The 15,015-nt window shown below is 36.7% G+C and overlaps 1 protein-coding gene across 2 annotated transcripts in view; it reads right to left on the bottom strand.

Annotated features, from left to right (window-relative positions):
• Nucleotides 1-319: 319 nt before the first annotated feature.
• jak2b (Janus kinase 2b) overlaps nucleotides 320-15,015 on the bottom strand; it is a 50,512-nt gene continuing 35,816 nt past the window's right edge. For both annotated transcript variants that reach the window (XM_084414048.1, XM_084414047.1), the window contains exons 16-24: nucleotides 14,473-14,624; nucleotides 14,198-14,348; nucleotides 13,941-14,077; nucleotides 7,452-7,641; nucleotides 4,171-4,295; nucleotides 2,203-2,375; nucleotides 1,955-2,072; nucleotides 1,645-1,758; nucleotides 320-912 (exon numbers count right to left, since the gene is read on the bottom strand). In XM_084414048.1, coding sequence (XP_084270174.1) covers nucleotides 778-912; nucleotides 1,645-1,758; nucleotides 1,955-2,072; nucleotides 2,203-2,375; nucleotides 4,171-4,295; nucleotides 7,452-7,641; nucleotides 13,941-14,077; nucleotides 14,198-14,348; nucleotides 14,473-14,624 — 1,295 coding nt within the window. In that variant the 3' untranslated portion in view covers nucleotides 320-777. The remainder of the gene's footprint in view (nucleotides 913-1,644; nucleotides 1,759-1,954; nucleotides 2,073-2,202; nucleotides 2,376-4,170; nucleotides 4,296-7,451; nucleotides 7,642-13,940; nucleotides 14,078-14,197; nucleotides 14,349-14,472; nucleotides 14,625-15,015) is intronic.

The following is a 15,015-nucleotide window of genomic DNA, read 5'->3' as shown; positions in this document are numbered from 1 at the left end:
AAAGCTCCAGGGGCATGACGGATCAGAATACACAAACCGCATGTTCTTTCTTCAAGTAAATATCAAACTGTTTGAGGACAAAAAACAAAAATGTATTTCTATAGTCTATCCACAGAATGCCTTGAATAATTGTGAATAGCAGTTTGACCGACTGTGGCGCTGAAGAGCAATACGTTAACGCGTACTCCACATGCCCATTGCTTTACAAAGAGGTTAATGGGGAATATGCCACTGGGGAATGGCTCATTAGCGGCTACTTTGGGCTGTAGCGATGACTGAAACACATTAGCATTTCTTATTCAAAGAAAAACAGAAAGACTTACAATAGCAAGATCTTTTATATCTTTTCAATCAGATACCAACTGCATTACAACAAACAACCAATAAACAATTATATATTTTTTTTAAATCTTAATTTACATGACGCTGCTTCCAAACAATTCATTTCATTTTTATAAAATTATAAAATCATCTTTATATATGTACATACAAACACGTGGATGTAAAAATGCACAGCTTTTGCATTTCTTAATAAAACGATTCATTCATTTATACCATCGCTGATAGAGGGGCGCATGCCAGCACTGCTAGCAAAAGAGAAACCCATTCTTGATATAAATGACGTTAATTGTTCAGACAGAAGATGAGGTGATCAAGTCCTGGGGTTAGATCTGCCGTAACGGCACAAAGAAGGATTTTAAGACAGCGGACAGGGCCAGAGGACAGACTCAAAGCTGGATATCTGGGTGGCAGCGGTGAGCGAGTGAAGCTTCTCCCTTAAAACTCAGGCACTTGGGTATATCGGTCTGAATCGCTACCGTCCCGGATCAGGTCCACACGGAGAGCGAGCTCCTTGAAGGTTGGCCGAAGACTGAGATCGTTGTCCCAGCATTCCTGCATGAGCTCGCACATCTAAAAGAATTCAAAAAGTCAGTGTTTAACAAGAGCTGATTTACAAAGACCTGTTTTTGACCTGAATTATTTATCATTTACACAATTATACAGTGAGATTCTTTTATTGGTTTAAAATAAGTCTCTTATGCTCTGCCTTTATTTGATCAAAAATACAATAAAACAGTAATATTGTGAAATATTATTACAATTTAAATGACTGTGTTCTATTGTAATATATTGTAAAATGTAATTTATTCCTGTGATCAAAGCTGAACTCCAGTTTTCAGTGTCACATGATCCTTCAGAAATCATTCTAATAGAACCTTTTCACGGACTGTGATGACATGTTTCCACAGTTTTTAATATATATATTTTTTATATCTTTATTTCAAATTCTGAGGTAGAAAGAGATAAGATAACTTGATTATCAACCTATTTTCACTAGCATTTTATTACCACTAAATCATTAGTCATCTAATCACTTACTATTTTTCCTAAATTTCCCCCTCTCATATCATGATTTGCTTCTCTTGTATGCATAATTATTTCCAACTCTTCTTAATGTGTAGCTATCCTAATTGACCTGTGCCTGATCATTATTATTTATTTTTTATTCTGTAAAAGAGATTTAACTTTTTAATGTATTATACTGGCATAAGTTGTTGCATCTCAATAAACAAAGTATATATATATATAAAAAAAAAATGAAAAATGATACAGTTGTGTTGAATGTGTTCTGAGATCTGGTACCTCTGAGGGACAGCCCATAGGTTGGGGTAAACGGTTTCCTCTTTTCAAGAGTTCAATGAGATGATAGACTATCGTTTGTCCCTGCTTGTCACCTCCCATCATACTCAGGAAAACCTGAACACAACAAAATAAAGCTTCTTATTTAACAGTTACTCTATGCGGCGTCGTTGACGAGTTCTTTGGACGTCCTGTGTGATTTACATAGCCAAAGCAATTCAAAACAAGCAACTGTTAAATGTTGCCCTTATTGTGAATGCAGCATGTCCAGAGAACAAAACGAGAAATGTCAAAGAACAGCTGTGATACTTACTGTAGGTGGGCTGCAGAGCTTGTCGCTGTATGTAAAGAGTTCATACAGAACCACTCCAAAACTCCAGATGTCCGACGCTACTGAGAACTTACTCTCAGTAAGAGACTCGGGCGCATACCTGTCACAACAAACAAATATTTTTTAGACATGTTATTCTAAACACCTATGACTCACTTTCCTCTGCTTTCATCTTTTGCGTTCCAACAAAACATGAAAGTCATACAGGTTTCAATGAAAAACAAACATACCAGAATATTGGACTCTCTCCAGGTTCTTTAACCTTGTAGTACTCTTTGTCCTGAGGTAAAACCTTGGTCAAGCCAAAGTCACCAATCTTCACCCTGAACTCACTCTCCACTAGGATGTTTCGTGTGGCCAGGTCTCTGTGAATGTACCGCTTTGTCGCAAGGTATTCCATTCCCTGTAGAGACATAGCAGACGTGACAATTTCAGGAGATTCAACATTGTTGTGGAATAAGATAATGTAAAAAAGGGAAAAACAGTGAAGAGACTTTTTGTTTGCAATTAAGAGAAAGAAGGAGGAGGCTTACAGAATAAAATTAGTAGAGAAGCATGATAATATTACTACAAGACTAGGGCTGGGTATCGTTTGAATTTGAGCAATTCCAATTCCGATTCTTATCAATTCCTAATTTCGATTTTGATAAGGTAAAAAAAAAACATAGATATCATTCACATTTATTTGAAGTCTTATTGCAAAATATTTATTTGTAGCTGAATACCATGAACAAAAACCAACAGGCTAAAGAAACACTAACACAAGGAACTTTTGCCTATGGTTTAAAAATACCATAGCAAAAACAACAAGCATAACTAATATACATTTCAAGAATACACGAAAAAAATGCTGTTTTATAAGAGAAGTCACAGACAATTGTGCAACAGGTATGATTTAGTTTAAGGCACTTCTCATTCATTTCTATTTTTTAATCAGGTTTGGAGCTAAACCCCTGTTTTAGAGCTTGGCGTAACTTCAAAAGTGTATATTCACTGTAAAAATGCATATGGAATCTTAAGATTTTAAATCACACAAGTCTATAAATCGCACTTTTTCGTATATGGGTTTTTAAGACAAAGGGAATCTTGGTTCTTCAAAGATTTAGCCAATGAAAGTTCTTAAAAAGAGCTTGTGTAAATCTTGTTCGATCCTCAAACTGTCAGTAAACCTGATAACTCGGGCCTGATAACCTCTATCTTGACTGTACACAGTAGCTGAACGAAGTTTTGCAAGGGTAATCAAAGATCTTGTTGTTTGAATAAGTACTAAACACTGTCTATAAAGGCTCATATTTTATTTATTTGATGTCTGACTGACATGTGGGACCTGACCTGAGAGAGAGGTCATTTGCTAGTCATAGCCAATACATAGCCTACACTTAAATAGCCTGTGCATAGGCATTTCATAGCATTTCAAAATGAGATTTTGGCAAAATGTATTTTACAACAAGAAAAACTGAGCGCCCAGTAGTAACACAACAAACTAGTTTGTAACCTGTTGATGAAAATGTAACGTGATGCCGCCGGCGCAGTTTTAATGACGGACAAAATGCACATTTGCACTCATTCGCTGGTCAAAACTGATAAGTAATACAACAACATAGCCTATAATTTGTTTTTACCATCGGAAAATCATAAGCACAGGTGCGCCCGTGCGCTGTTTCGTACTGGAACTTACACAAAGCGACTGAGTGATCCTCGTCACCTAGGTAACATTTCTAAGAAATTTCTTCTTGGATTTATGATTGCTGATACACTTAATTTATGAACATTTAATCATGTTATGGTAAATAATATTAAACTATGGTTAATTCAAGGCTGTTAATATGCACGTATACGCTATCTATCTAATTTTTGAATCTATAGTAGGCCTATTCTATACTCTCCGCTCGTCTTCACATGTATAAATGTAGTAAAACATGTATTTTTTAGGGCTTTAGCCCTTATAGCCCTGAAACCCTGTATATCTATATTATTATTATGGTTGTTATTAATAGTGAATAAATCTAAAGCTTTTGAGAATATTATTTTGTGTTATTGAATTTGTCATGAAGATGTGACCATTTCTTCCTTTTATGTAGGCTTACTAAATAATCTAAATATAAAAAAAAAAGGGAGGGGGTGCCCTTTTTCAGTTTCAACACACGTCCCTCAAATGGTCTGTGCACAGCCCTGATAAGAAGAAAGGTATTTATTACCTTGCATATTTGAGATGCATAATGCACAAGTTTCTTGTGGTCAATCCTGTCTCTGTTCTTGTTGAGATAGTCTCGTAGACTTCCGTAAGGCAGGTACTCCATAATCAGTCGAAGGTTTCTCCTTCCTGAGAGAACAAGACAAAAGCACAGTTCTTCAATGTGGTAAAAATTTGTCAAGAAACAATGGAGAGCGCTCAATAACTAGATGCACACGGTTTTAAAAAATGATGCACTCGTTTGGGGGTTCTCTTCTGGTTCGGATTCGAATCTCTTTGAGACAAGAGCTGGGTTTGGTGCATTTATGGAAGTAAAACATTAATTTGCAACAGGCTTGTGCACAATTCAGAATTGAATTGAGAATGACTCCTTAAATTCCAATTCAATTCTTGAATTTGAATTGAATTTGAATTGATGTCAAAAACAGGATCTAGAATTACAATTCGAATTTGAATTAAAGGAAGCAGAATTGCAATTCAATAAAAATTCAAAGAAATTCATATACATATTTCAAGTGAAGTGTATAACAATGAAGCTTTACAGTATATGTCAGATATGATTGCAGTATAAATGATATTAGTTTGAACTACTTGTACAGATTACATTAAAAGGATATGTTTTCCCCCAGCAATGAATGTTAAAAGCTCTAGTCACAGAACAAATAATTAAGTTTGATTTATTGTAATTGTAATTTTGTGGAACATGATGGAACATGAGACTCCATTTCCCAGAATGCTTTACTTTAACCAAGTATTTAAAATGGTTGCTAAACAATTTCAGGTGGACATTTGTTTGAAAGCATAATTTGATGGGCAACACTGGACTTTTTAAGTTTCAGAAGTCCCTCACAACTTCAGATTACAAAGGTTGATAGATTTGACACCTGTAACAACAGCGACATGGAAAATAATAGCAGGCATAAAAGGTCATTGTACAAGTTCATTTTGAAGAACCAATTCCATCAAGAACACCTGGAAACCACAGAGCCATATGCAAGCACTGCAGTGCTCCAGTCAAGGCTACTTCAAATTTCAAAAGGCATCTACAAGTAAGTTAACAGACAGACAGTCTTCTATTTTGAAAACCATCTCTTGATGGTATTATACAACTGATATTTGATATAACTAGTGTTGGGGTCACTACTCAAGAATGTGTAATACACATTATTCACTTTTAAAAATACCATGATGCATTACCTTACTTGTTATTCTCTATGGATAGTAACTCATTACTCTACTCATTACATTACTGTAGTGCAACACAGCAAGAGCCTGGCATATAGCTCATGAAGGGTTATACACCCCTTTAACTCACAACACAACAGTAACAGTAATATTAATGTGCTACATTACTCAGTTACAGCCAAATATGATTATATTATTATGGCATTACTTTGTAAGGAGTTACCCCCAACACTGGATATCATATGTGTTTAAAAGCATGCAAGCACACTTTTTACTTATTACTTATTGTAAATCAAGAAAACAATTATTGTCAATTGTGGAATTAATAGAAATATTTGTTCTCTTAAAGAGTAATATACATTGAGGTACTTTTTTTTTCTACAGAAGAAACATCAGGAAATCTTGATGTACTGTGAAACCAGCGATTACACAATCCAGCCAAACCAGAATGAAGATCATGGTAATCCTTCTGAAACAGCCAGTTCCAGCTCTAAGAGGTCATCAACTAATAGATGACAAGTTGTTCTTACTGACAGTGTTGCTACATATATTGCAAATGGTCTCCTCCCTCTCTGTACTGTTGAAAATAAGGATTTCATTCATTTTTTGCATTGGAATAAATGATAACTGCATTTACAACAACTTTGTGTTTGTGTGATTACTTTGAAATGAAAATTACATTGGAACAAAACTAATTAAACAACATTGAGGGGGGAATTTATTTCAAGAATTTGATCAATATCTATTTTAGAACAAAATGTATGCAGGGTTGAGGAGTAAATAGTTATGTAAAATGAAATTTCTGTTATTAAATTACAAAATTAATGTAATTGTATTTAGTTGTATTACTGAGGTAAAATGTTTAATTCAATTAGTTACTAATCAACTTAAAACGAAATTGCTTTGCATTGATTAAGTTATCCAAATAAAGTAATCCAAACCACATTTATAATGGGTAACTAATAACAGTAAGCAATAACATTTCCAAAGTAACTTTCCTAACACTGAATGCATGCGAGACTCAACACATTCTTTCTGTTGTGTGACTCTGTGGAATTTCTTTGAATTGCCATGAATTTAATTCCACTTCCTGTCATTCCAATTCCAATTCAATTCAACGTCCTGTGGGGTGGAGTAAATTCAATTCAAATTCCAATTTATGAATTGAATGGAGGCCAATTCTGAAATTTGCACAAGCCTGATTTGCAATGCAGGATAATGCAACATACCAAATGTTTTAAGGATTATCTAATCAGTTTGACCAAGATGATTCAAGCACTTCTAGACAGATGCAATAAGTTTTAATATCAAATTACATTAGTTATTAAATTTGCAACTAAATGAAAGCGTAAATGAAAACTAAATGAGAGCCTATATATTGTTGATTGGATGGAGACAGATCTAAATGCAAACTTGTAGTGGAAGAAGTAATTTCACCAGAACATATTTTGATCAAAAAAATGGCAAGGTTTAAAAATAAAGCATATACATGGATAAATGGTTAAAAATAAAATCAATAACATGCATTAAAAAAATTGATTGGGCTAATTTTCATTTCATGCTTTATATGTTTGAACAGGACAGCCAATTTTCATGGGAACACATGTAATTAGACTGTGATCTTTTATTAATGCTATTATTGTGCTGGTCAGTCAAGAGACTGATGGTCTCACAACACCTTAATTTTATCTTAATAAGAGTATTATTAATATTAATCAAAATATGGCCTTATAATGCTCAGTTACTGACACTCAAAGAAATGTCAACTTGATCAATGCTGAAAACATTTACAGAAATTTTAATTTTCTGGTTCATTGGTGATTCTGGTGGTAAATGGCCTAAATACCACTTGTTTAATTTCTATGCATTGCTTGTCTGGAATCAAACTTTGATTTGAAGTAGTTGAACCAAGTGTAACAGCACATGCCAATGCATCTGCCAGCACTACAATCTTATTCATAATTATCAAGCAATGTCAGTTTAGCCAATCGTAAAAAGACTCAATCAACACATAAGTGCAAATTCTGAGTAAATGTTTGGGTCTAAAGATGACGCATCTAAAGCAACAAAAGGTTTCACAACACTTCATTTGTACAATACCTGCACCGTAGCACACGCCTTTATATTTCACAATGTTCTCATGCTGGAGGGATTTGAGGATCTCGATTTCCCGCTCAAAGTCACGGATGTGTTCAGTGGTGCTGTGTTGTAATTTTTTCACTGCCACCACCTCACCGGTGTTGTCCTGCAGGGGATCATACCTGCACATTTCCACACTGCCAAAATTTCCCTGGAAACAGGAATATAATTACTGTGGTTAGCACACATTATAATTTTTTTTTTTACTATTTTCCAAATACTGTGGCAATTGAAATAGTCATAAAAAATAAATAAAAATCTGCAGAACTACACTTGATGCTCCCCTTTAAGCATTAAAGAAATATGAAGCAAATCGACAATTCATACATAGACAACCATTCAAACGTTTACTGTTTTTGAAATAATGCTGCACATATTTGATAACAAACGTGACAGTGATGTTGTTAAATATTATTACAATTTAAAATAACTGTTTTATTTAAACATATTTTTAAGTCAAGTCATACAAGTCATTTATTCCTGTGATGGCAAAACTACATTTTCAGCAGCCATTACTAAAGATTTTTCTAGTCGACTCGTCATTCAATTAAGCGAGTAGTCGACTAATCGCACATGAAATATTAATGATTCATATAAATCATAATAATCAAGCATCGCGTTAGTTCAGGCAGGCCACGTCAGCCAATCCCGCATCAGCTGTTAGCCAGCTGTTCATGACGTGGTCCAATCCGGTGTCGACATCTATCTCAGCGGCACACATAAATCTCACACTCCTTCAGCATTTCCCACATAGCTTGCTGCTCGCATCTAAACTCCCTCCTCCAACCCCAACTCCTCCGAACCAAATCTTCATCTTTCTGATCACTTGTTTTCTTTACAGTGTAATCTTGGCAAATTTTCTATTATGTATTGCATTTCACATGTAATTGCTCATTTCAACTCATGTAATTGAGAATTGTAATCATGCATATACTGGTTCTGTTCTGTACTCCATGGGGGGTTTGCCTTGCTGCTCTCCCGCTCTGTCCAGGCATAGCTGCATGGACAGGCGTGGGAGTTTTGCCCAGAACAGATCCATACCGCCAACACTAACTGTATGCTATATTATCGCAATAAATCTATTTATCCATACTTGGCGAAGTGGTCCTGACTGAAATGAGCCTTAAATTCTCAAGCGCATGCATAAAGCTTGCCAAAGCGGTTTATCATTGGATTAGGTTATTCATTTCCCCCTCTTTCTTTTTTATATTTGTTTTGTTTGTTATTTTGGCCTTTGGGACACCCTGAAGAGATGCTCTTTATTTCACTTGTTATTCCTTAATAAATGTATTACTTTTTCTGTAATTTGATTATCCACCGGAGTGATTCGTAGCTGGGATTCCATTACCACAACCCAACTTTATTTATTACGCCTTTTAGAGTTTCCTATATTCCCCTAGAGGCGGGGCGTAATAATTGGGGGCTCGTCCGACCAGTTCTATTTTTGATTTGGAAATTCGCCCGATCCAAATTGAGAAGTTTGCGGCTTTGCTGGCGAGTACCACATATATTTTATGTTTTGATTGGCAGTTTTTTTCCATGCGTATATAGTGGTAGGTTGATAAATGGAATTTAGTATTGAGGCATTTAAAAACAGGCTCCTTCATGTGAAGTTTTGGAGTCCCGTCGGAAAGTTGATTTATACTTAATCACTGACTTCTATGATATTATTATAAAAACTGCTAGAAAGAAGGAACTGCGAGACGTAATTCAAGCTGCATTAAGCAGGGAATTTTGCAGCCTAGTTCTAACATTGAGGTAAGTGATGAAGATAGCATTGATGTTGCGAGTTCAGATCCCATGTTGCGCTCACTTAGTGGTGTAAACTCAGAGGATTTAAAACTAGCTATTCAGTTAAAGCAATTAGATCTCGAAATAAAACATCAGGAGCACACTACTCAACTGTTACGTTTTAGGCAGTGTGAACTAGAAACGCAGGCTGATGGATCATCGTTCCAGTTCAGTTAAAGGGTCACGACACCCCCCTCTTTCAGCTCAAGTCTAGCTCACAATCTTTTTGAAAAATGCAACTTAATTGGGCGTGGTGGTTGTGAGAAGAAAGGAGGGGAGTGGGTGTGGTGTGGCACGGCAGGGGAGAGGGGGGACTGTCATCGCCAGTGGCCCATGCATGCATATCAACTGTCAATAAAAATCAGTGGTAAAACATGAGGAAATGCTAGATTTTTTTATAGCTGGCAAAGTTATAGTCTAATGAAATACACTGACACCTTATAATTGTATTTAAAACATATAAATGCACATGTATATGTATAATTATGTCATTATAATATATATATATAAAAAAAAAATAAAAAAAAAAGTTCCGTACATAGCCATCTACGCGCCCCCTAAACCCACATAATAAAGATGGACAGTGACATAGAAATTTGCACAAATGAAGCATACGTTCCATACAATTTTGAGGTATTATCGAAATATCAAAATTTTTATAACGAGTGATTATTTAACAAAAGGCAAGTAAAACGGTCAGGGTTACATTTTAGACACACACACACACCTCTGAAGCGATAGAAAAGTCCTCGGGACCGCATCACTCGCAAGACGAAACCTCGATTGGTGTACAAGGCCGAAGTCCACCATTCTCCAGTTGTACGGTTGCTACATAGTTTAGATGTGTCCGTGGTTGATGGCCAACCAGCCGCCCGCAGTCAGAGTCTAGCCCTGGCAGCATCGCGGGGAAAGATGCACTGGAACTTTTGCACCACGAAAACAAACGCGCATTCCATATTACCTCTCTCATCTACTACGCGATAGGCGATATCATAGTTTGACATGTCTGTCATTGGAAAGATCCACGTGGTGTCATGAATAATTAATAGAAAGTGTCTTCTCATTGGATAAAAAACTCAGTCTCATTAATAATTATGAGACACCGATGAGTCATCAGAGTACTATAGTGCTCTGCCACGTCATAGTCTGTGACGTGGACACGATGAAGATTTTAAACCCGGAAGACGAAAATAGCGGAAAAAAACTAAAATTTAACCATTTTCCCCCTACTATTAAATCTAACAGATGCTAACTTTGTCTTCAATGGTGTTCAACACACATACCTCTGTTAAAATCTCAGAAATTTTGGTTTAGGGTGTCATGACCCTTTAAGACTCAATTTTATATACCCTCTACTAGTGTTGACTATCATTCACCCTCTGTGCCTTTGTCTGTGGCTCCTGGTCATTCTGTTGATTTTGATGTTAGTCGTCATCTAACCCTAGTGCCCACATTTAGAGATAATGAGGTAGATTCGTATTTTGGCGATACACTGAAAGTAATGATAAACTGAAAAGTGCGGTGCTAAGGGTGTACGAGAAGACTGTGCTTTTTGATAGATGGTGTCACTCCAGCAGAGTCGCTAATTTGGAAAAACTCAGTGAGTTGATTTAAAAGATTAAAAAAATTCATTGCCAGACCGAATTGTTGTCTATTTGAACGAAAAGAGAGTTTTGACTCTTGCCAAGGCTGCTGTCTGTGCAGATGAGTTTACTCTGACTCACAAAAATGCGTTTGTTGTACGTCACAAATTTTATTCTCCATCCTCAGAGAAAAATGCAAAAATCTCGAAAGCAGGTCTACCTAAGCAAGTAATATCAGTTGAATCCCGTGAATGTTTTTACTGCCATGGACTTGGTCATTTGATTGCGAATTGTCCCTCACTGAAAAATGGAAGTCAGCCAAAAGTGTTGGTCTTGTTAAGAAAATTGGCAGTCAACTTAGTTCGAATATTGATGCCGCATATGATCCTTTTGTGTGTCAGGGGATGATTTTTCTTAGTGGATCTGAGCGAGACCTGGTTCCTGTAACCATGTTGTGGGGTACAGGGGCCAATCAGTCGTTTGTGTTGGCTAGTATGTTGCCATTTTCTGAGAAAAGGCCTTAATTATGGGTAAGATATGGAGTTAAAAAGCTCTGTTATCACTCCAGTGGATTCGATCGTGGTTGCTTCTGACAGTGATGTTGATGAAGATGGACTGAATCTGCAGAGTACCCTGGTGTTGGGTGGCAGATTGAATAATTCTACCATTTTGGAGAATTTAACCTCTCATCTGGCACATTTATCTGACCCTCAGCGCACTGACATAGTAAAGTTGATCAATTCATCCTCGGAGTTGTTTTCAGACGTTCCTACCCGCACTCAAGTACTGAAGCATGATATTTACGTAGGTGATCATTCACCGATTAAGCAACGTGCTTATAAAGTGAACCCTGTTAAACGTAAAGTTATGGAGGCCGAGGTAAAATATCTAGTTGCGAATTAATTCGCAGTTCCGAGTTTCAGCTCCTGAAGTTCATCGTGTTTATTAGTCCCGAAATCGGATGGAACACAACGGTTCTGCACGGATTATAGAAGAGTAAATGCTGTGACAAAACCAGATTCGTTTCCCCTCCCACTTATGGAGGATTGCATTGATAAAGTAGGCTCTACGCGCTTCGTCACAAAACTCAATATGCTAAAGGAGTACTGGCAAGGAGTGCGCGGACGAAATATCCGCTTTCGTTACCTCGGATGATTTCCTTAATTATAGGGTGATGGCGTTCGGACTGCACAGCGCTGTCTATGTTCCAGCGCTTGAGGAGTCAAGTGCAGGGTGGTGTTTCAAACTGAAACCTGTTTCAAAAGCCTGTTTCAAACCTGTTTAAGCCGGTTTCAAACACGATGATGTTGTTTACTCGGATACATGGGACGAGCACTTGATAACTTTGAGCACTGTTTTTAATCGTTTACTGGATGCAACACTCACTCTTAACTTGGCTAAGTGTGAGTTTGGCAAAGCGACAATTACCTATCTAGGGAACAGGTGGGGCAAGGGCAGGTTGACTTGTTGCTTTGAAAGTGCAAGCTATTGCAGAATTTGCAGGGGCCCGTACGAAACGTGAACTCAGGAGATTCCTAGGAATGTCTGGCTATTATCAGGGATTTTGTAAAAATGTATCAGTTGTTGTGTTGCCTCTAAAAAATATGCTTCATGTGTCAAATGCCAGACTGCATTTGATTCTATAAAAACCCATTTGAGTAGTGCTCCTGTCTTAACGGCACCAAATTATTTATGTGCATTTCATTTGGATGAAGGTGCTGTCCTTCCGCAGGATGATGAAATTGGGATTGAGCATCCTGTTGGGTACTTTTCTAAGAAATTTCTGAAACATCAGTTAAACTACAGTACCATTGAGAAGGAGGCGTTAGCCTTTTTAATGGCTTTTGTCTCGGATGAAAAACTCAAATCAACGAATTATCCGCTGGTCTCTCTTTGTCCAGGATTTTAACCTGGAAATTCGCTTTAAGAAAGGCAAGGATAACGTGTTGGCCGATGCACTATCACGGTCGTTTAATTCTGAGTAAATCTACTGTATTCTATGTAGATTCTTTATGTGTGAGGGTGTTACGACCTGTGTTTATTTAGCCTATTGTTTCTCTATTGCTCTGTGTTCATTTAATTAGTTCAAGGGAACGTGTATCTTTCTGCAACATCTGAAACCGGTCCCCTTATGTTCCACCAACATATTCTACATGTGGAGCGTAGGAGTGTCCTGCCTTGTTTATTTAGAAATTGTTTTGAGCTCTGTTTTTGGCAGGGAGTTAGGTAAGATAAATGTATTTTCTTTCATTATTGGATTAGGTTATTCATTTCCCCCTCTTTCTTTTTTATATTTATTTTGTTTGTTATTTTGGCCTTTGGGACACCCTGAAGAGATGCTCTTTATTTCACTTGTTATTCCTTAATAAATGTATTACTTTTTCTGCTGAGATTTGTGTATGTGTTTGATTATCGACTGGAGTGATTCGTTGCTGGGATTCCATTACCACAACCCAACTTTATTTATTACGCCTTTTTAGAGTTTCCTATATTCCCCTAGAGGCGGGGTGTAATAACGTTTGTCAAATATGTTGTCAAATATGTTTAAACTTAAATAAACTACCTATACAAGTAGTTATGTCTCTTTGTATTAATTTGTCCTGTCATTGACAAAATGCGCAACCAGATGTTCAAATAGTTCGAATATTCGTGTGTTTTTTAGAGGGAATATTCGAACGTCATTTTTGAGCAATTTTGACAGCCCTACAGACTTCCGACACTTTTTTCCCGCGACTAACAGACAAATAAAATCTTGGTCGACTAAGCCTCTTCTGGTCGACTAGCAATTAGTCAACTATTAGGATGCAGTTATTGTCTTCAGTGTCACATGATCCTCTAGAAATCATTCTAATATGCTGATTTCTTATTATTGATGTTGAAAACAATATATTTGTTGAAACCACAATACATTTTTTCAAGACTCTTTGATGAAAAGAATGTTAGCATTTATTTGAAATAGAAATCGTTTTCAACATTATAAATGTCTTGCTGAATAAAATTATACATTTCTTTGAAAAAACAAACAAACAAAAAAACATAAAAATTAGTAGTTTATATATAAAATAAAATGATCTACCTTGCCAAGCTGCTGTAGGAAAATGAGATGTCTCTCCTCAAACTGCACTGGCTCCTCATTCTCAAACGCTCCAGTACTGAATCCAGATGCTCCTGCTCTGCTGGGTAAAATGTCACTCTCCTTCACGATCTCATAATCTGAGAACACATTTCATCACTCAACATTACACAGCAAGTGCAAGAATGAGCAACAACACAAATAAATTGTGGCATCAAAATGCCAGTGGGACTGGGTGTGTTACATGTGACTGTCCTGACCTGGGCAGAAGAGACTGTTGAGGTCTCGTATGATGGCTCTGAATGAAGGTCTGAATGTTGGCTCGTAGTCCATGCAGCTGTTGATCAGGTTAGCAAGTTCTGTCCACTTGGGAGCAGGAAGTTGGTGATGGTTTTCATAGAACAATTGTTTCTGAATGGAGGATTACAAGAAATGTTCGTACGGATTATTTCTTTAACAGCACTTTGTACTAAAACAGGCTTTTCTAATAAATATTTACTGTATTAGTATACTGTGGACACAAGTGTTGCTTCACCTTGGAACTGTCCATGTTGGCAAGTGGCTTTTCTCCTCCGCTGCAAATCTCCCATAAAGTTGTCCCAAAGCTCCATTTGTCTGAGGCAAGACTCAGGTTTTTCGGATCTAAGATGCATTCAGGGGACACCCAGGGGATTCGCTCCACGAGAACTATAAAAATATTTAAAATGAACTTAAAATTAAATGCAAATATTTAAATCAAATGTGACAACCCATTATCTACATATTAAAGACCCTCTGTGGTGAAAACGTTTTTAATGTTTATATGTTTGCGGGGTTTTTTTAAAATATACTTTCATGTGCAAATTCATCAGTCAACACCATTGCAGAGTATTTTCTCCTGAAAACTGCAATGAACCAAAGACGGTCTCAAAAACGCAGTTTGAAATCGCCCTTGTTTTCTAATTCAAAAACATGTTGTAACCATTCCCGTCAACGTGCGGGCGGGCTTTATCATATCATTAACTGCTGTGAAGTAGGTGAGTCTCAAAAGTAGGCATATTTTTCTGGTGATATGAAAAATCAGGTACATTTAGCAATA

The sequence above is a fragment of the Rutilus rutilus genome (genome assembly GCF_951802725.1).
Source record: "Rutilus rutilus genome assembly, chromosome: 7".
Lineage (NCBI taxonomy): Eukaryota > Metazoa > Chordata > Actinopteri > Cypriniformes > Leuciscidae > Rutilus > Rutilus rutilus.
The sequence above is the reverse complement of the archived record's forward strand: the minus strand, read 5'-3'. Positions and strand labels throughout refer to the sequence as shown.